Genomic DNA, 23,130 nt, shown 5'->3' on the forward strand with positions numbered 1-23,130 from the left:
TTCGTTTATACAAGCGAGAAAACCTCGTTTTACAATTCTACAGTAGATCATTTCCAACATCCCGTTCCAATAGTGATCAAACCCATCCTGTTCAGCAATCCTCAAAATGCAAAGTGTTAGAGAAAGATATGTGCTCATTTAGAGCTGAAGCCCAGCCTTGGAAAATCTAGCTCTTGTGATCAAAAGGAATTGAAAAGTAAAGACGGAAAAACACAGGGCAAGAGGGATGTCGAACACGCACACCACCACACGACACGCACCAGCCATTCGCTATGGAGGTTGATTACGACTGCGGTTCACGGCATGGCCAGATACGCTGGGGTTTGAATCCGACGCTGGGGTTTGCAGTTTTTAGAGGTCAGAGTCATTTAACACAGATTGAGCGTGTATTGTGCCCGGCTGCACGAGTCACGCTGCTCATATGCTCCAGGTGGGCGTTTACCACAGAAGCTGAGTAAGGGGCAGTGACATCAGTGTGTCTCTGTCTATAAGAGAGAAATTGAGGTTATGGGGCAGAAAGTGGTACCCGATGTCCATAAAATTTTGCTGACTAATTACACAACAGCACTGTTAACGAGCATTTCCCCTCAGGACAGACACATCACAGGCCAATAAAAAGGCATTTAGCAAAGCCAAACAGAAACAGGCTTCCAAATACGATGCAGGCCTATCTCCGAGTACAGGCACGGTGGTAACAAACATACACACTTACACACACAAGGAGAGCGCTGTTAGGTCACGTGAAGCACACAAACACACCTGGGTAAATATTATTATGGGAACGAACTGAGCAGACTCTGTGGGCGGAGTTAAATTATTTTCGTACCCTTTTGACCTTCTGAACAGAGTTCATCTCGCATTGTGTACATTTTGGAGGGCGGATTCTCTCTCTCTCTCTCTCACACACACACACACACACACACACACACACACCTTACCGTTCGCTCATAAATCATGATGAATTACAGTCACTTGAATGCATCGAATGAAGTAAACAAGCAAGAAAGACAGGGCCACACAGATGTCCCCTAACATCACATGCACACCATGAAGTGCAGAAGTGCTGGGATTCTTGTTACATTATAAGTTTGTTTGTAAAAAAAAAAAAAATAAATAAGTAAGTAAGTAAAAATAATGATTAATAAGTCATTGTCAAGAGCAAAACAAAAACTGAATAACAAGAAGAAATGGCACCAGGATGAAAATTTTAATGAGGTCCACCATTGCAATAGTGTGTCAGTTAATAGACTTGCCATCCACTTTATTAGGAACACCTCTACACGACATGTGCTATAGGAAGACTACGGTATCTTCAATAACCGCTCTTTACAACCGTCTTGAGCAGAAAAGCATCTCAGAATGCACAACACACAAACCTTATAGCGGATGTTCTTGGCTCACAGGAGTGGAACCCGATATTCTGCTTTTATAGCCCATCTTGCGCATTCTGAGATGCTTTTCTGCTCAACATGGTTGTACAGAGTGGTTATTTGAGTTACTATAGCCTTCCTGGAAGCTCGAACCAGTCTGGTCAATCTCCTCTGAGCTCTGTCATCAATAAGGCGTTTCTACCTGCAGAGCTGATGCTCACTGAATGTTTTTTTTTTGTTGTTGTTGTTGTTATTTTGCACAATTCTGTGTAAACTCTAGAGACTATTGTATGTCCCAGGAAAATCCCAGGAGATCAGCAGTATTTGAAATAGTCCAATCAGCACATCGGGCACAAAACCATGCCATGGGGATGCTATAGAAAGTAAAGGTAATTCGTTTATAACGAAGAAGTGACAATAGCTCATAAAAGTGTTTCTTTCTCTTCCTGTAAGAAATCAACAATTAATAAGCCCTTTAAAAAAAAATGTATTACATGACTTTGTGAACAAAACACGAAATCTTCAATAAGCCAACAGAATTCGAATGAGCTATTAAGACCACAGACAATTCAACAGAAGATCACATTTATTTAGACCACAACCAGGAAAGAAAAAAAGGCTGCAATTACAGTTACCTCTGAAACTACTGGAACGGCAAGGCCAGTTAAAATTGTTTGTTTTATACACCAAACACAATTGAGTTTGAGATCAAAAGAAGGATATGAGACGAGAGTTTAGGATTTCAGCTTTTATTTCCTGGTATTTACATCTAGATGTGTTAAACAACAGAAAATATAGAACCTTTTTGTATCAGACCACCCAATTTTTAGGCAAGCAAAAGTATAGGAACAGATATCCCTTGCTGACATCACTAAATTGTTGGTTTCTTCTTTTGTGATGCTTTTCCAGGCTTTTACCGCAGTCTCTTTCAGTTGTTGTTTGTTTTGGAGGGTTTCTCCCTTCAGTATCCTCTTCAAGAGGTGAAATTCTGATTGACTTGGCCAATCAAAAACCTTCCCCTTTCCCCTCTGATAAAGTCCTTTGTTATGTTGGAAGTGTGTTTTGGATCATTGTCTCGCTACATGGCAAGTTCCTCCGGATCCATTTGAATGCATTTCTCTGTAAATTGGCAGACAAAATGTTCCTGTAAACTTCTGGATTCATTCTGCTGCTACTGTCATGAGTTACATCAATAAAGATTATTGAGTCTGTTCCAGAAGTGTACAAGCCCAAGCCATAAAACTACCTCCACCACGTTTTACAGATACAGTATATTTTGGCCCATGAACAGATCCTTTATGATCCTATATTTATGATCAACTTTTTTGACCAATGGGTGGGTTCAAACAAAAGGTGCCATGTTCCAAGTTGCTGGGGGCAGTGGTGGCTTAGCAGTAAAGGCTCTGGGTTACTGATCGGAAGGTCGGGGGTTCAAGCCCTGGTGCTGCCAAGCTGTCACTGTAGTGCCCTTGCGCAAGGCCCTTAACCCTCTCTGCTCCAGGGGTGCTGTATCATGGCTGACCCTGCGCTTTGACACCAATTTCCTGGCATGCTGGGGTACGCCATACTGCATATGCGACCAATAAAGACTCATTATCATGATCATTAGATGTATATAGAAGGAAACGAAAGCTGAAATTCTGATCCTTTGAACTCAAACCCAAATGCATAGCGAAAACAACAGAATTGGCCTCGCTGTTCCAATGCTTTCAGAGGGGACTTTATATGCAGTAAAACTTAATGTTTATTTAGCTATTTCATGTTATTTGAAAGAAAAACTACCATTTTGGCTTTAATTATCTGCCACTGGAATTCTTCAAGCATCTGGAGATGCAACTGCATCATGGTTAAATCTGGTCAAACATCAAATTATGTCCACTGATATAAGTGTGTTGATTAAAAAAGTTCCCAACTCAGTTCAGCCATGTAATCATTACCACATCTTTCCACCGTTTATGCACATGTTCGAGACGAACAGATTGACCACTCAAAGTTGTAGTACAGTACAAGATGATGTAGGTCATGTGAGGTTGCAAAGAAAGTGCGTTTAAGGGTTAAGAGGACTAAGCGTGGAATGTGTATCACTATGCACACATGTGTAAGCCAGCAGTTGAGCTGATTGTGAGGCACCTGGCAAGCGGGCTTGATGAGGTGCTAAATGTTCGCCTCTTAACGGCATTAATGGCTTTTAGTGCCAGGCTAGACAGCCCCAGACGAAGGGGAGTCCATGTCTGTTGCTCCTTCGCTCCTCTTTCTCACCATCCCTCTAACTCTAAGTAAAACTAGCTACCTGTCGCAACACTAAATTGCAAGTGTAAAGTGTAGAGCTTTGCTCTAACTGTAAAGACCTCCAGTCTCAGTAGTGCACACGACCTCGGGGCTTGCTTCCTGCTATTCCGAATGGTTCATTAACATTCAACTGGGGGTGAATTTAAACAGGAAGAATTTAAACAGGAACGTGGATGTTTGGTCCAGCAGGTAATGAGGGACAGAATGCAAACCCCTGGCAATGTCACTTCTCTCTGTAAACATGTCAGTTTGCAACAAACACAGAGAAACGGCAGTGCAGTTATTAAGACTAATCTCATCCATGGATTCTATAGTATGCGATTTAAAGAAATTCTAGGTACCACATTTTACAGACAACAGGTCCCCCATGAATGTAGCAGCTTAGACTTTGTTGTCACATTAATGTCTGAGGTAATTTTACTTTACAGCATTTTAGTTACTAGTAGGACAGCGGCAGCAGGCATATAAATGTTTCGTCTTACTAGATAAATGTCTTGATCCATCTGCATCAAGGTTTGGCATGCTATGCATTCTGAGATGTTTTTATGCTCACCATGGAGTGGTTATTTGAATTAATGTGGCTTTCCTGTTGGCTTGAACCAGTCTTGCCATTCTCCTCTGATCGTTCTCATCAATAATGGCATTTCTGCCCGCAGAACTGCTGCTCATTGGATATTTTTTTTGCACCATTCTGTGAAAACTCTAGAGACTGTTGTGTGAAAATCTCAGGACACCAGCAGTTTCTGAAATACACAAACCAGCCCTGTCTGGCACCCACAACCATGCCATGGCTTAAATGACCGAGATCCCATTTCTGTTGTCAATTCTGATGTTTGATGTGAACATCAACTGAAGCTCTTGACCTGTATCTGCATGATTGTATGCATTGTGCTATTGCCACATGATTAGGAGCATTATCCAATTAGTCAATGTATTTTAATGAAAACTACAGGTGGTCCCAAATGTCTCCATACACAGAGGATTACAGTGGTGCTTGAAAGTTTGTGAACCCTATTGAATTTTCTATATTTCTGCATATATCTGCCTAAAACATTTTCACACAAGTTCTAAAATTAGATGAAGAGAACCCCATTAAACAAATGAGAAAAAAATATAATACTTAGTCATTTATTTACTGAGGAAAATGATCCAATGTTACATATCTGTGAGTGGCAAAAATATGTCAACCTTTGCTTTCAGTATCTGGTGTGACCCCCCTTGTGTAGCAATAACTGCAACAAAACATTTCCGGTAACTGCTGATCAGTCCTGCACATCGGCTTGGAGGAATTTTAGTCCGTTCATCAGTACAGAACAGCTTCAACTCTGGGATGATGGTGGGTTTCCTCACATGAACTGCTTGCTTCAGGTCCTTCCACAACATTTCTATTGGATTAAGGTCAGGACATTGACTTGGCCATTCCAAAATATTAACTTTATTCTTCTTTAATCATTATTTAATAGAACAAATTGTGTGCTTAAGGTCGTTGTCTTGCTGTATGACCCACTTTCCCTGAAGATTCAGATCACAGACAGATGTCCTGACATTTTCCTTTATAATTCACAGGTATAATTCAGAATTCTTTGTTTCATCAGTGACAGCAAGTCATCCTGGCCCTGATGCAGCAAAACACACCCAAATCATGATACTACCACCACCATGTTTCATAGCTGGAATGCAGTGTTTTCCTTTCTCCAAACATAACGCTTCTCATTTAAACCAAAAATTATATTTTGGTCTCATCTGTCCACAAAACCTTTTTCCAATAGCCTTCTGTTGTCCAAATGATCTTTAGCAAACTGCAGATGGGCAGCAATGTTCTTTTTGGAGAGCAGTAGTCTTCTCCTTGCAACTTTGCCATGTACACCATTGTTGTTCAGTGTTCTCCTCATGGTGGACTCATGAACATTAGCCAATGTGCGGGAGGCCTTTAGTTGCTCAGAAGTTACCATGAGTTCCTTTATGACCTCGATCCCTGAATCATTTTCCTCAATAAATAAATGACCAAGTATGATATTTTTGTCACATTTGTTTAATTGGGTTCTCTTTGTCTACTTTTAGGACAATTCGGTTATGTTTTAGGTAATATTTAAGCAGATATAGAAAATTCTATAGAAACACTAAAACTTTCAAGCACCACTGTATGTTTACCAGCACAACGTCAGTTGTGCCTTCGTCAGTGGATGTTGGTGGAAGTCCACTTCTCGGTTGGTCCGCAACACTTCAAGTCTTTTTGAATTTGTTTATAAGTTTTGCAACGTTGTCGTGTGTGATGTGCTTGCCATGTTTACTCTTACAGTCCATCGCAACCTTGCGACATCTTCCTGATCCAGCCATGTGAATGATTTCAGCATGTTCTTCTTTTGTCAAAGGCATTCTTAAAGGCTATCGGAAAAAAAATATATATATATATATATATATATATATATATATATATATATATATATATATATATATATATATATATATATATATATATACACACACACACACACACACACATACACATACATACATACATACATACACACACACACACACACTATAAACTATGCATGAAAATTTTTTAAAGACACTTTGTTAAAAAGTGTTAATTTCCTCTATGAATGGAGACTTTTGGGACACCCTACATTTGAAGGGTTTCTTAAAAAATACACACAACCACCATTTTCAAAATGATAGGGACAATAAAATGAATGTTTGGTGAATGTTCTTCATGGAAAGTATAACAGCATGGAGACTCTTCCTGTAGTGGCTAACTGCTCTATATGCTCCTCTAATGCATGCAGATAACCCCTTCAATTCATAGCACAAGTTCAGCAGGGTTCATATCTGGAGACTGAGATGATCATTGTAATGTGATGATTTTGTGTTCGATTTGGAAATTTGTTTGACATCATTCTCTTGTTGAAAGCTCCATCTGCAGCTGAGGTCTTAACCTCCTGGAAGATATAACCAAGTTTTGGGCTAAAATATTAGCTTGGCAGAATTCATGATGCCATCAAACTACACAAGAGCCCCTGGACCACAAGCCATACAACAGCCCCAGTGTTTGCTCATGCATGAACTTCGTGGTAAATTTCTAATTGCTCCTATTGTTGTTGTTTTTAATTACAGTCCTGATTTTGCGTAATTTTTTTTTTTTTTTTTTTTTTTTTTTACCCGTTACCTGACTTGCACAGGCCTACATTTCAGGTAGAACTGTCTACCTCTACTGTGCTAAAAGCTCTTTGGTAAAGCTAAAATATATAGGAATTTATATATCTAAAAAGTCATATTTAGTCAAAGGCAGCAATAGTTTCTGGAGACAGAGCAAGATTTAAAAAAATAAATAATCATAAAAAAATCTAACATTCATTTTATTATCTATGTGGGTCATTTTCCCCACCTCGTCTTGAGAGAAAGTTAAAAAAGCACGTTCATATGATGATTACTTTTGGTCATTTCTCCAGTGTAATATTTATCTCATACAGTCATTTTGTTCCATTCACTTGAAGTGAGTGAGTATGTCTATAATTCCAGACTTCATTTTAAGTTGGTACATAAGCTAATCTTTATTGGAACTACCTTTAATGCAATTAAGTTCTTGAGCTTTCTGTATTAGTCTGAAGCTTAGCATACAAAAATGGACATATTTTGTATTATTGTTCAGAAGGAATGTGTTATTAATGTTCAATCGAAGTTACATATTTATGGAAAATCGGAAGAGTTAAACCGCTGTTAGACCCAACCGTGTCGTTGTCCAGTTATGTTATTTTTGTTTTCTTGATACAGTTCATCCAGAGACTGCGCCAGTCAGAGAACAAGTGGTGTTGATCTTTGTCTTTGCATGCTGCCTGACACTGGTTCCACTTCAAATCAGACCAAACCACTGTGTTCTTTCATGCACATTTCTCAAAGCCTGTCTGATGAACACATTTTCCAGTGTCATTCTTCTGCAAGACTGAGAACAGGCGAACAATGCTAGCTCCCTGACCTCCACCACGACACGCAACCACGTCAGGATATTTCAGTGTTACATTAGCGATATAACACCAGGAAAATGTACGCATAATGTATGTGGCTTCGGTGTGAAGAAACCTACCTCTAGTGGTGAGTCACACAGGAACCTCTTAAACTGCAAAAAGGAGAGACAGGAAAGACAGACGAAATGTTAGTGCACATGGTCATAAAGCACAAACAATTCATAAATATAAAGTGAGAGCCACAAATAAATAATATGCAATGCACAATGCATGTTTTTGTAATTCACAAATAAGCACCAGCTCAGGCAGTTCTATCCAAACAAGGGTCTGTTCTAGCCAATCAGATAGCGAGACACCTTTGCGCTAACGCTCATGTTACTCATGTCTCAGATGAGCTTAGGAAACTTTTGACGCTTGCAAAATTAAACGAAAATTAAACGAAAACTCCAGTAAAAGAAGACGGCGGTGTTGTAAGTTTGTATCCTTGGTGAACAGAGGCAAGACCAATCAGACAGAGTTTACAGGAAAATATGTGGAAATACTCATGTCTTATTGGCTGACAGCTATCAGTTCTGCCAAACGCTAGGTCAGCTAGGTCAGTTATTGTGAGGGGGAAAATGGATATATGTGGTTTTATTTATTTGTTTGTTTGTTTGTTGTTGGCTCTTTTTTTTAATAAGTAAAGGGGTTGAAGCTGAAACACTAACATCTTCCTGCTGAGCAGGAAAACAAGGTGTGTAAATGTCTATATGAGGTCTAAGTTACGTGAACATGATATGAGCTGAGCATAAGGACAGATAATATACTTGACATCGCACTGTAGCAGCTAAACCCATACAGGTGATCGCTTAGTTGTGCCTCCCCTTGGCTAGCGACACCAAACTAGCCTAATCTCGTGTTAGATAGCCAAAAAGTTTCATATTTTATCAGTCTCTTAGTCCTGCGAACAGTGATAACACCCAAGGCAAGTTTTTATGAGAAATACAACTTTTTTTTGTCCAATTTTCACATTTCTTTAAGCAATTAGCCCTAATATGCAAGAGGGAAAAAATGCATGGAAACAGTCTATGTAGAAGTATGTTTTTAAAAGTTTTTCGATGGAGAAGAATCTGGGCTCCGCCCCGGATGATTAACAGTCCAGCTAATGCCCCTGCTCAAAATATATACAAAAAAATTATTCATAGTTTTATTTAGAAATAATTATATAAAAATATAACCTTACAGTAAAACACGAGTACGATAAATATATCATCTTACTGTAAAATACCACTACATTTCTTTGTAAGGAAATGATCTATATTTTCCAAATGATGTAAAAAAAAAAAAAATTGTCTTCCAAAATAACGATTTTCATTTTGCATTTATTTATTCATTTATTGCAATATTTATTTCCATTATTAAGACTTGAGCATGACGAGGCTTTGTGCCAATCAATGAAAGTTGGGAAGTCTTAATTATCAGGAACACTAGCGATGGATTATTATTTTTTCCTCTCAGATTATGCAAGTAATAAGAGGGTTTTTTTCCCCCCATTCATTCCTCTTCAGTAAGCGCTTTATCCGGTTCAGGGTCGTGGCAGATCGGGAACTAGACCTGGTAACACAGGAAAATTCCACCCTGGATGGGACACCAGTTCACTGCAGGGATGCGAGTAATTTTCATTCAAAAACATACACTTTTCTTTTTATTGGGTTTGAATTTTGTAAGCATGGAAAATTTACTAAACTCATCTGACGTTAGCCTGATACTGCAGAACTTGCTGATTGGTTGAGCATTTATCTGCTGTGACTGGTTGGAGTAATGTGGGCGCTATCTGATTGGCTAGAGCAGGGGGAAAAAGAAAAACAAAAAAAACCCACAAGTCAACATACGAAATGGTTCAGAAATCCACAGATAAATACAGGTTGTTCTACAAATACCACATGCAGAAAAGTCAACTCCACAAATAAACAAATGAGGTTTTGCATTTGTGTGTGAACCAAATACTTATTCGGGAATTACAAAAACTTATGCATTTGTGGATCTTTTATTGTGGAATTGTGTTATTTATTTGATACCAAATGATAACCCCCACACATGACATGGCCAACCTTACTTTTTGAGGGAGATGAGGGAGACGGAAAAACAAATTGCCTTCGTCAGGATGTTCTCTTGTCTGTTGAATATTTTTTCCACTGTGTTTGGTGGATCTGCTTTATGTTTTTTAGAAACTGACTGGGTGACCCTCAGGTCTTGTGGATAAGCTGGGTGTGTTTATAGGTTGAGATCACAAACCAAACTAAAATGAGAAACAGCGGTCAAACTGCACAACATTCGCATATAGATACACACACACACACACACACACACACACACATGTCTATGATGTATGAGGTGTGCCTAAGCACAAATCTTGCTGACTATAATGGCAAGGGCAACATGAAACACTGTAAAGCCATCGTAATCAAGATAGATGAAACATCACTGAATATAAAACATGCTGAACAGGCAACATCAGGGCAGTGGGGGGCGGGGGGGATACAACATTAGCTGCACAGTCCTGAAGTTATATACACTGACTTTATTATTAGGAACACCTGTTCATACGTGCGATTATCCAATTAGCCAATCATGTGGCAGCAGCACGATGATACAGGGTCATGGGCTTCAGTTAATGTTCACATCAAACATCAGAATGGGGTAAAATGTCATCTGACAGACTGGTTGTTGGTACCAGACAGGCTGGCTGATCAGAGAGGTTCGAGCAGAATGGCCAGACTGGTTCATGTGAACAGGGAGGCTATGGCAACTCAAATAATAATAATAATAATAATAATAATAATAATAATAATCACTCTTTACAACCGTGGTGAGCAGAAAAGTATGTCAAAACATATAGAACCTTAAAGCAGATGGTCTACAACAGCAAAAGGCCACATCGAGAACAGGAATCTATGGCTGCAGTGGGCACAGAGCAAAGGAAAATAAGAATGCCTGTATATATTTCACTGGCCACTTTAATAGGAACACTCCGTCTAATAGGTTTACCTAAATTGGGCAATTTCAATGAACCTATTAAAGTAGGCGATCCTATTACATTGGCCAGAGAGTATAAATATACATACATTCTTGTATTCCTTTTGCATATGTGTGTGTGTGTGTGTGTGTGTGTGTGTGTGTGTAAAAGCTTCCTCCAGGCACCAGAATGATGTGTGTTATCCCTACCCCCGGCTTGTTGTCCGACAACGATGACTCCTCCTCCTCCTCCTCCCTCCCTCCCTCTCTCTCTCTCTCTCTCTCTCTCTCTCTCTCTCTCTCTCTCTCTCTCTCTCTCTCTCACACACACACACACACACACACACACACACACACACATACTGTACAGAGATGCGCACACCCCTTTCTAATGCCAAGAGCCCAATCCAATTATTAGACTTTTCATTCCAGACCACAGGATTTTGATAGGTCCAGGGAGGACACACAACTATAAAAAAAAAAAAAAAAAAAAAAAAAAAAATTTTAAATTGTATGTATGTATGTGAGTGAGGGAGAGAGAGAGAGAGAGAGAGAGAGAGAGAGAGAGAGAGAGAGAGAGAGAGAGAGAGGAGTAGTCATCGTCATCATATCCCCTCCCCCACTAAATGTGCGATAAGTCTGCTGACATGAGTGTGTCTGGGAACATTTAACACATTAGAGGTCAATAAAACTCCATTTCTGTAAATAACTCATTATAACATCTCTACTGTTACCCGGCAAGCATGGCCCCACACACACACACACACACACACACACACACACACACACACACACACACACACACACACAAACACACACGTATGCTCTGGAGAAAGCAGGCTCCTGTGGTTTTAAACGCTACACAACAGTAGGCTACGTCTCTTATTGAAGGGCTGGAGAGAATTAGTCAGCTCCCAGCTGTTTTTTCCATCTAATGTCTTTGTAGCAAAAACCAAAAAAAAAAAAAAAAAAAGTTAGGGGAGTCCAAAATGGCGTAGAGATCAAGGCAGATGGAACAAGAGGTACCTACAACTCTGCTGTTTTGTTACCAAGTATCCATCTTTACTAAACAGAACATTGAGAAGAATGATTCCTTCTCCATGCATTTTGCAATAACTAGCTTCCAATCATACATTTGTGTACAGGATTTGTAACAACAGTGTGTCCTTCAGGTGCACAGAAAGAGTCTACATACTATTCTTAAGAAACCAGAACCATTTCTGCACTTGAAATGAAGAAACTACGATGATCCATTACATAGTCATACTACACATCAGTTTTTATATCTTTAAAATTATGTCAAAAAGTATTTGCCCCCATCCTGGTTTAGTCTGTTTCTCATACTAAATAGATTTAGATCTTCAAACAAAATACAACATAAAACAAAGGCAGCCTGAGTAAACACACAATACAGTTTTTATTATTTTTTGATTGAAGCTAACAAAGTTATCCAACCTATGTGGAAAAACTAATTGCCCACTTAAAATCCGGTTGTGTCACCTTTAGCAGCAATAACTGCAACCAAACGCTTCCCATAACTGAAGATCAGTCTTTCATTTACTTCTAGGACTAGGATTTACTCCTATGCTTTGGATCATTGTCTTGCTCCATAATCCAGTTGCGCTTGAGTTTCAGTTTGCAGACTGAAGACCGGACATTCTCCTTTAGGATTTTTGGTAGAGAGCAGAATTCAAGTTTCCCTCAATTATTACAAGTTGCCCAGGCCCTGAAGCAGCAAAGCATCCCCACACCATCATACTGTCACCACCATGCTTGACAGTAGGTATGATGTTCTTTTTGTGGAATTCTGTGTTTGGTTTATGCCAGATGTAACGGGACCCCTGTCTTCCAAACAGTTCCACTTTCGACTCCTCAAGCCACAGAACATTCTCCCAAAAGGTTTGCGGATCATCAAGCTGTGTTTTTGCAAAATTCAAATGAGCCTTAATGTTCTTCTGGGTTAGCAGTGGCTTTCAACACACCACACTTCCATGGATGCCATATTTGCCCAGTGTCTTTCTGATAGTGAAGTCATGAACAGTGACCTTTATTGATGCATCAGCAGCCTGTAGTTCCTTTGATGTTGTACATGTGACATGTTGGATGAGTCGTTGCTGTGCTGTTGGAGCAATTTTGGAAGGTCGGCCATTTCTGGAAAGGTTCACTACTGTGCAGAGTTTTTCCCATTTGGAGATAATGGCCCTGACTGTGGTCCTTTGGAGTCACAGAAACTCTGAAATAGCTTTGTAGCCCTTCCCAGTCTGATGTATTTCAATCACCTTCTTCCTCATCATTTCTGGAATTTCTTTCAGTTTTGGCATAGTATGTTACTGTGTAAGACCTTTTTACCAACTTCATGCTGTTGAAAAAGTTCTATTTAAGTGTTGATTTGATTGAACAGGCATGACACAAAGAAGGGTTTTCAGGCCTGGTTGCATCTAGTCCTGCTGAACCACATTATGAATGCAGTTTCATAGTTTTTCCTTTGATGTTGTCCTTGGCTCTTTTGTGACTTACTGGGTGAGTAGTTGCTGTGCTCTTGGAGGAGTTTTGGAGGGTCAGTCACTTCTGAGAAGGTTCGCTACTGTGCTGAGTTTTTCCATTGGAGGTAATGGCTCTCACTGTGGTTCTTTGGAGTCCCAGAGCCTTTGAAACAACTTTATAACCCTTCCCAGACTGATGTATTTCAATCATCTTCCTCATCATTTCTGGAATTTCTTTTAACTTTGGCATAATGTGTTACTGTTGGAAAAAGTTCTATTTAAGTGTTGATCTGATGGTAATCAGGCCTGGTTGTGTCTAGTCCAGGGGAATTAGTAACTATGGGGGCAAATATATTTTCACACCAGTCCAGTTGGTATTGGATAACATTTTTGCTTCAATAAATATCAATTAAAAACTGTATGTTGTGTTTACTCAGGTTGCCGTTGTTTTATGTTAGATTTTGTATTAATTTCTGAAACAATTCACAGCACTGTATCATCCTCGCATTTCAGGTGATGTCGCACTGGATAAATGTTACCTTTTTTATGAATTTTCTCTCCATTTTCTCCCTAATTTGCTCTTGGCCAAATCCAACCGATCAGCCATTTTTCACTGATCACATAACGACTACCAATCAAAAAGGGTGAAGGCTTCTTCCACATAAATGAACTCAGTGATACCCACGATTGGCTCTGTGATTGACAAGGAAGTGAGATTAATGCCAGCTTTCCCACCCACAGTGCATGGCCAATTTCGTTCCCTTGGCTCCTTTGTACTCTTGTCTTGCTTTTGCTATACACTGGAGACATTTGGGATTGAGATGAAAAGATAAGTACGAGACGATAGATCACAATTTCAGCTTTCATTTCCTGATATTTACATCTGGATTTGTTAAACAACTTAGAACAAGGCACCAGGTCTTCTGCCAGTTTGGTGGAAAATACACACACTGCATACACACTTTCATTTGATCGGCTTTGTCCCAGTATCATGTATTCTTTTCTGAAGGAAGGTGAGGGACTTCAGCTATCTTTCTCCTCTAGCTGTTTCCACTTTGCAGCAAAGCCAGAAATTCGGGCACAAATATGGTAACTGCAACAGACAATCACATGACTGAATCACTACGATAGGTTGTCTCAACCATACAAACTGAACCTTTGAGAATGAGAAGCGACTGCTTCCCTGTTGCCTTAAACACACACACACACACACAACACTGATGTAGGCTAATTCAGTGCTGAGCTCTTCTACCCTCATTAAACTGTCATGCCGCTCGTACTTTAAGCATGTCCGTCCCCTCATTCATCAGGTTTGATAGACTCTACAGTGTCTCACTGGCAAACTAATTAAATGTCTACGCTGAAATACATCTTAATGTGTTCGGGCTAGTAGACGACTAGATTTAAAAATAACACACAAAATGTGACACAAAAACTGACACAGAAACACAGTTCAGAATTTATCCTCAACTGAGTTCAGAATTGAGTTCAGAATTGATCCAACCTATCTGCCATTTTTTGCCGATCACATAACAACTACCAATCGAAAAGGGCTTTTTCCACATAAATGAACTCACTGATGCCCACGATTGGCTCTGTGATTGACAAGGAAGTGAGATTAATGCCAGCTTTCCCACCCACAGTGCATGGCCAATTTCGTTCCCGATAGTCGCAAATAGTCGTTGCGGTAGTCGTAAAAACGAACCTTATCGATCAATGACTTGAACAGGAAGTGAAAGAGCTGAGCCTGTAGACGAAGCAGCACTAAATGTGACATTAGACATAAGAGAACACCCTGGAGCTAATTTCAGACAGTCATATATCTATTCAAAATGGTCAAGTGCTCCTTGAACGGTCTGGGCTCTAAGAACGGATGATTCGGCATAGCTGTTCCGCATCCATTTTTAAAAATCTGCAAACATGTATAGGAAACATTACTTCCAAAATTTCACCAGAGATTTGTAGTTCAAAAAAAAGTTTATCGCCACTAATGGTCATTTTTATTTGCAATACATATTTCAATTTGTATCACTTTTACCAATGGGTCAATTTTGAGACAGTCAGTATATTGGCGGTTGTACAACTTTTTCAATTTGTGTAAACTTTATTCCTGCAATAAATATCCAACCAGTCATTCATCTCTAGTAACAGCTTTACTCTAGTCAGGGTTGTGGTGTATCTTGAGGCTATCCCAGGAACAGTGGGCACACGACAGGAATACGCATTGGGATGGGACACCAGTACATCACAGAGCACCATGCAAACTCGCATTCACACACTCGTTCACGTCCATGGACTATGTGGAGTTCACATCCATGGACTCCCCATTGGCATGTGCAGACTGGAAACTGGAGAACATCGAGGAAACTCATATGAACAAGGGAGAACATGAGGAACTCCACACAGACCCGAGTATGTGAATCCATTCTGACCAAACACTACCATAAACTAGTACTCTTTTGGAAAAAGTCAAACAAATAAGTTGTAGCCTCAACTACAAAACCTCTATCCAAGCAACTCAATAATGACTAAATAAATAAATAAATAAATGTAGCCTGACATTTTACTATGAACATCATCTGTGTCAATAAAATACAAGTGCAATAACATCACAGGATAAAGTACTGGCTGCTGTGAAAGCTTCAGTGTAATGGTTTTGGACTGGCCAAGAAGCAGGGAATGCAGACAGCACAGCCATTATTACTACTGAAACTTGAAGCTAATTTAGAAAAGGGCATCTACCTCTACACTTTTGGAATAACCGGTTAAGTATATCCAACTTGGTTTGCTTCATACATGTGGCCGGTTCTTGCTCCAGACTCTCCGAGCCGAGTGTTTGTCCCACTTAGGCCATAAACACTTGCTGGAACTGAGCTAATGCAAACACACGCACCAACACATACAGCTTCCCAGCTATAAAGACTGCTCTCTTATGGCACCAGGAAAGAATCTGGGCAGGACCGGTGACTCTCACAGCTTTTAGTATTCATAGCCATGGTTTATAAGCTGGAGTATTTATCGATTTGCTAAGCCCCCTTGGCAGAGCCAGGCCAGTTTCCAGGCCTGAGGGGACAAAAACCTTCTCACAGGTTACAGAGAGTGCTCGAGAGCTCCTTCCCCTCGACCAATCTCTCACAGTGCCTTGTTGTTCAAGCGCTTCCAGGTTTGCTGTATGTTACCGGTTTCTACATGCTTGGGCTCACAACACCATCGCACCGGCACCAGCTTTTTCTTCTGACATAAACAAGGGGCTAATTCTAACAGTGAAACAAAAAAGCACCAAAAATAAATAAATAAATAAATAAAATAAAGTCCAAACACTGGACAGATGTGTAGTATCTCAAAAGGTCTTTCTGCAGATTTTCCCTGCAAACAATCAGATTCTACTACAATTGATTACAAAAACTGGGTCTGTTTTAAGGAACTGATAATGGCCATGCAGAATTCATTGACCTGATGGGGTTTTTCCCCCCAGTGTCTGCATATTGTAAACATCTGAGAATAACAGCCTTTTTGAATAAACGAGCATTCCCAGAATTCCTGGCTAAAACTCTAGATAGAATGGATGCATCCCTTTTTCTTATTTGTAGAAATAACCTGGAAGAATACGTTATACGGGCAAAGGTTTGTGCACACCTGACCTTTCTAGATTCTAGATTTAGACACCAATTTTAGAAGTTATAATAACCTCCACTCTTCTGGGAAGGCTTTCCGCTAGATTTTAGAGCGTGGCTGTGGGGCTGTGGGGATATGGCATTCAGCAATACACTCATTAATGAGCACAGACACTGTTGTTGGTTGAGGAGGCCTGAGGTGCAGTCGGTGTTCCAGTTCATCCTAAAGGTGTTCACTGGGGTTGAGGTCAGAGTTCTGTGCAGGCCACTCGAGTTCTTCCACTCTAACCTTGGCAAACCATGTCTTCATTGACGCCATTGGACATTTTCGTGCTGGAATAGGTTTGGGCCCTTGAGCAAGGTCCTTAGTTCAACTGCTTAGTTGTATAAATGAGATAAATGTAACCCGCTCCATATAAGGGTGTCCGCCAAATGCTGTAAATGTAAACTGTAATACTACAGCATACAAAGACAGCCTATAACTGTGCACTTCTAACTTTGTGGTAACAGTTTAGGAAGGCACACATATTGGTGTGATGGTCAGTTGTCCATAAACTTTACGCCACATAGTGTAAAACATGCTCAAAAATAATAGTTTAATCCATGGCCTCAGCACAAGTGTATTACATGTATGAGAAAACCTGTTTGGGAAAACTGTGTTACAGTTTGGGTTGCCTGATTGTGTTTATTCTGTCTCGGTAAGCACCCAGCACAGCCAAATAATTCTCTCGTGAGCGCTTTACCATGATTGAGTACTTTATTACTGGTGAAGCTGACGAAACTGGACGCAAAATGAACAATGCTGCTCCTGGACAGGTATGTACATACAAACTGTATAAAGCTTTGAACCGCTTGAATGACCTGCTTTACATAACAATCAAGTAGATATTTTTATTATGAAGAAAAACAGGACAGCGAAGGCACTCCTGAGTCCTGACCATTCTTATAAATCTGTACGAGTCAAATATCGAGTATCTGTACTGTAGAATTTGGCTTTCAAACAGTTGATTACACTTGAAAGCATGTGAACTTTAATCACTGAAGGTCCTGGGGGAGGAGCAGTAGGAATGGCTGGTCAGGCTCAAGGAGTTAAAAATATATATAATAATAAAAATAATAATAATAATAATAATAACAATAATAACAATAATAACACAAATCTTAATCGACTCAACCTATTTAACTGTTAAGAAATCTAATCCTGACAAACTTTGACAAATCATCGATGCATAATGCTCTTTCAAATGAATTCTAATTAAACAATAAGACTCTTAGTGCTGAGAAGCTAAACTTGCTGTATTCCACATTACATGGAAGGAGAACTTTTTCTACTATAAAAAGGATCTCGTTGCCACTCGATCAGCATCTCTCTGCACCATAAGAGAAGACGAACACACACAACCCTAGATTCGATCTTAGTACAGTAGCAAATTTTATAAAGCTTGAGCACTAACACCAACAGTATGCAGCGGCGACGAGTTTATGAAATGTTGGCATTTTCTTGGCAAAACTGAAAACAGTATTAATTTCAAGTCAGTCAATTTGATAACTAGCTATGTAGAAACCGGTACGACCACGCAAGTACAGTGATTAGAATCACTTTTACGTCAATCCATACATGTTGAATTCATTTCACCCATTCCCTCCTCAACTAGTTTAGTAGATCCGACACCTATGTATTTTTCTAAACAAATACAACCGGAAGTGTTTGCTTGCTTGTGTAATGTGATCACTGTGCAGCCTTTCATACCATAGACACACAATATTCTTCTTGACAGACTATGAAAATGTTGTTGGCGTTAAGAAAACGACTCTTTCCTGAATGCTGGTATCTGAATGTTAAGGACAACTTCTTGGTGCATGCAAAAGTAAAGGTTGGTGTTCCACAGGGCTCGGTTTCAGGCCCAGTGCATTTTTGTATATGCAATATCTGGGTACAATTATTCATAAATAGCGTTCACTGCGATGTATGTATTAAGACAAACTCTACCTAGGGAAATGCCTGGTTTACTTTTATAATGTTTTTTTAAATAGATAAATAAATAAAAAATAAAGAAAGTGTACTTATTCTAAATCAGCTGGGTTTTTTTTGGTATACACACACTGAAAACAGCTCTTAATCCTCTTATCCTATATATTAATATGTAGTAGTAAAAAATTATTGTAAAAATAAACTGAAATCGACTAACATACTGTGGCTTAAGCAGCCCTTCAGCTTAGAAAAACATTTCTAAGAGTTGATGTGGTCCACGGTGGTACTACATCTGAGAAAGAATGAATGCAGGAGAAGACTCGTACCTGGCTTTCATCACATTCGAATGGATCGTCGCCATGAACGGCCATCTGGTAACGGGCAAACAGCTCCACTGACTGATCATACGATGCCAAGAAGTCAGGGTCCTCAAAGCTGATCGGCACTAGCCTCACCTTCAGGGGCAGCAGGATGGAGGATGATTAGTGGGAATAAGGAAAATGGCCCGGTGACCAGAAATGAACAGGGAATGAACACAAAGGTTTCATTTACCAGACACAACCGGATTACTGGCATAAGAAGCAATGCGTGGAGGAAGAACGCAATGAAATGGGATGATAATAAGATGTCACACACAGGTTACAATGAAACAGAGCTATTCATACACATACAATGTGACTAAACTTTAGAAGACAAATCTCTCACCCTTGCTCATTCTTTTTCCATGTACAAGATCCATTAAGAAAAGTTTGTCTCCTGTTCTTAAGAAGATTAATTGCTGTTGATTTTCCTCACCACATATACGACAGTAGAGGAACAGTGGAGGACAGCAGAAATCTGAAGGTGAGGCTAGAACTCTGCTCAGTTCCTGGCTAACTCCCCCCCCCGGACTATCCAACTGTGTGTCATTCGAGGAATAATCCTTACAATTGTGGTGGACAGAGAGTTGAGATTGTTTAGCATTGTCGCCCTGTACTGCACAACATTATACACGTACCAGAACAAACAACAAAGAACATCCAGTGGTGAATGAAGACACCAAAACTATTTTAATAACTACCAAAGCATCTCACTGCAAAAAGAAAACCATTATTCACGTTTTGAAACTGCTGCTTTATTGAAGACTCGTATCTTTTTAGTGCTTCACACAACAAGCCCGATGTGGAGGAGGGAAAATAAAATCACACACAAAAGTTCACAAGCAGCAGGAATGAGTTTCTCCTAAACAAACTAATGGAAAAGAAACAACAGCAGTACTGGATATTTTTTTACGGCATTTTGGCAGACGCCCTTATCCAGAGCGACCTACATTTATCTCATTTATACAGTTGAGCGTTAAGGGCCTTGCCCAAGGGCCCAACAGTGGCAACTTGGCAGTGCTGGGATTTGAACTCATGAACACCTTCCGATTACTAGTCCAATATCTTAACTAAAATATGTATATATATATATATATATATAAGTAAGAAGATGAAAAAGTAAAATACTGAAAATTAAAGTAAATTACAGTTCAGGGTTACTGCATGTTATATTTTGGTATTTAAAAAGATGACTGAAAAATTTCTAAAGGTATTCCTTAAAAGCGCACCTATTATGGTTTTGAAAGAGGCCTTGTCTTGTTTAAAAGGTCTCATACAAAAGTATTCAAAAACACTTTAATCTGCTCATAATTGAGCATAACTGCAGCATTCCACCCCCCCCCCCCCCGTGTCAAAAATGACCCGTTCTAAATGATTCATTCTAAACTCCTCCTTTCAGAGAGCATACTCTGCTCTGATTGGTCAGATGTCCCAGTCTGTTGTGACTGGTCTACCTCTGTCAGTGAGCAGCTGATGAAGACCAGAGGTGGGGCTTTTTGTTACAAACCTACGTAGCTTAGTACAGGAAGTAAAGTCTGGAATTCAGGGCTCCAGATGGCGACTAAAATGGTCGCCAATGCGACTAACTTTTTAATTTTGTGACCATGTTTTTTTCTGCCAGTCGCCAGTGGCCACCGTTACCCACAAACAAAATGTAAAAACTAATTAAATAGAAATGACCATACGTCTTGTTGTGTTAGGCTACTGAACTCTCATCTCCTCTTGCGCCTGCGTCTATCTGCCCTATCGCGTGCACTCCTGTATGGTTTCCAATAAATAACTCTGCACTCATCCTGCAGTGGTTGAAGCGTCGGCTGTATAGATGAACAGAAACAGGTTTAACGTTACGTTTATCGGGTTAAAAAGTTGGAAGTGTTAACTTTATTAAAGGTGTTTAATTTAGTTTGATGTGGTTTAGTTCGTTGGAATGTGAATTTATCCGTTATATGTAGGCTAGCTAACTGCACAGTTAATTAACGTTAGCCAGCTGACAAGAAAATGAAACGCGCAAACGAAAAATATCAGACTTTTTCCTCATTCCCTGCCCGTCCAAACCCTGTCTCCTCTACATCAGATGCCGACGATGTTGAGACCAACTCGACCAGTGAAAGTTCTCAAGTGACGTTTGAGTCATCCCAGCCCGTTTCAATCGGTGTGCAATCTTTTACAGATGATGACAGCCAAGCGCAGCGAGTCGAGTCGTCTTCTCCCGTCCCTGCGGCTCCCATCCCGACAAGACCGTTTAAATCAGCTTGGCTGCAAGAGTTCCCCTGGTTACGTTATGACAATGGGAAAATGTACTGCACCTTTTGTGCTAAAGCAGGACAAGATATTGCTGGTAAAACAGAGTTCATTACCGGTTCGAGTCATTTTAAAAAAGAAACCGTGAAGAAGCATGGCGGCGACAGTAAAAAACATAAGAACGCCAGGGATTGTGTCGTTGCTAGGTCTGCCCCTCGTGCCACCCCAACCGTGAAAGCAGAGCAACGTGCTAGTGATAAAGTCGCAGAAAAAGAGATGAGGGAATGGAAAATAAAATTCACTGCAATCTACATGACTCTGAGCCTGAATAAGCAGGAAACAACTAATTGTACATAGTTGAATAAAAAAGTGAAGAAAAAAAAAAGAAACAAATGACTGGACATTTAAGTATTTACGGTAATATGATTCAATATGGGGCAGTGGTGGCTTGGTGGTTAAGGCTCTGGGTTATTAATCGGAAGGTCGGGGTTTCAAGCCCCAGCACTGCCAAGCTGCCTCTGTTGGGTCCTTGAGCAAGGCCCTTAACCCTCTCTGCTCCAGGGGTGCTATATCATGTCTGACCCCAACTTCCTAACAACCTGGCATATGCAAAGAAAAGAATTTCACTGTACTGTAATGTACATGTGATCAATAAAGACTCATTATTATAATATGATATACTGAATGTTGCACATATTGTGTATGTAAAGAATACATTGTGTAAACTATGGGAGGCAGAGTAAGCAAAGGCAGAGAGTACAGAGGGGAAAGAAAAGGCAGTGTGAGGTAGCCGTCTAACAATCATATCATCATATGTCATATGACATCACTATATTTTGGCGCCTAATTATTTTGGGTTTAGGAGCCAATGGCTCCTAGATTGATTTTTTTTTTTTTTTTGCCTGGAGCCCTGGAATTACTAACGACTCGTTTCAGCTGTTCAGAATCGGTTCCTTCTTTAGAGAGTCAATAACTCAATTTGTCATGCACTTTGATTTTTGAAACTTTGCAGACTTTTTACATTCACAAACAGCTCTAGAACACACTACCTGAATGGTAATATTTGAAAAAACACAATAGGTGCACTTTAAATTATTGTCACTATCCTATCAAAATGGTTGTGAGCAAATCTGAAGCACTTCTGTATGTGCTAGTACTGTACGTCCCTGACGTAAAGTGGCCTGTAGCTAACGACCTGTCCAGACGTTTTTCCAAATGGTGTCCATCTTTGGTATCCAACTTGAGTGTATTGCCACGAACAACACTGTACTTTATAACAGATGACTTCATAACATAAACGCATGAAAGACAAAAATTGTAGCGGTCGTCCATGATAAGAGGAAAATAAAAGGTTCAGTATAGGGTACAGTGAGGGGAAAATGACTTAACTCTGGTTTGAGGGTTAGAAAATCCCCAAGGAACGGAAAAAGACATCAGAGAAAACTACAAATCAGACCTGAAAATATGACCTACTTAGTGCCCCATCCATCTGCATCTAAGAGAAAACTCAAGGTTAGAATACAGCCACCTCACGATCATGGAGAAGAATTTGCTTTCCCGGTGGTTTAAGTGCAGCTAAAAGGAAAATGACATCAGCGGCTTCTTGAACAGAGGAAAATTTACACAGCTAAACTGTGGATGAAGCTTGTCTGCACGTGGGCATAAGCAGACAGAAGACTGCTGTTTATTCTTACAGCCAGTGAAAGGCATGGAGGTAAAATACCTGCTCCAGAGGCCAAGCAGTTCATGACTAACAACCGCCCAATTTTACCGAGACACCTGTAGAAACACTGCGTACGCACTACGTATGGGAGCGGTTTTCTCATTTCCTTCCTCCTCTCTT

General features: G+C 39.9%; 1 protein-coding gene across 7 annotated transcripts in view; it reads right to left on the reverse strand.

The window, feature by feature from the left end:
- The window catches only part of LOC108263492 (arginyl-tRNA--protein transferase 1), a 95,062-nt gene that overhangs the window by 45,882 nt on the left and 26,050 nt on the right, over nucleotides 1-23,130 (reverse strand). For 3 of the 7 annotated variants that reach the window (XM_047154352.2, XM_017464316.3, XM_047154355.2), the window contains 2 exons: nucleotides 19,014-19,142; nucleotides 7,744-7,776 (listed from right to left, as the gene is read on the reverse strand). The exons of 1 other annotated variant lie outside the window; for it this stretch is intronic. In XM_047154352.2, coding sequence (XP_047010308.1) covers nucleotides 7,744-7,776; nucleotides 19,014-19,142 — 162 coding nt within the window. The remainder of the gene's footprint in view (nucleotides 1-7,743; nucleotides 7,777-19,013; nucleotides 19,143-23,130) is intronic. 3 more of the 7 variants (XM_047154354.2, XM_047154351.2, XM_047154353.2) reach the window with 2 other exon arrangements.

The sequence above is a fragment of the Ictalurus punctatus genome, chromosome 3, assembly GCF_001660625.3.
Source record: "Ictalurus punctatus breed USDA103 chromosome 3, Coco_2.0, whole genome shotgun sequence".
In the NCBI taxonomy this organism is placed as follows: domain Eukaryota; kingdom Metazoa; phylum Chordata; class Actinopteri; order Siluriformes; family Ictaluridae; genus Ictalurus; species Ictalurus punctatus.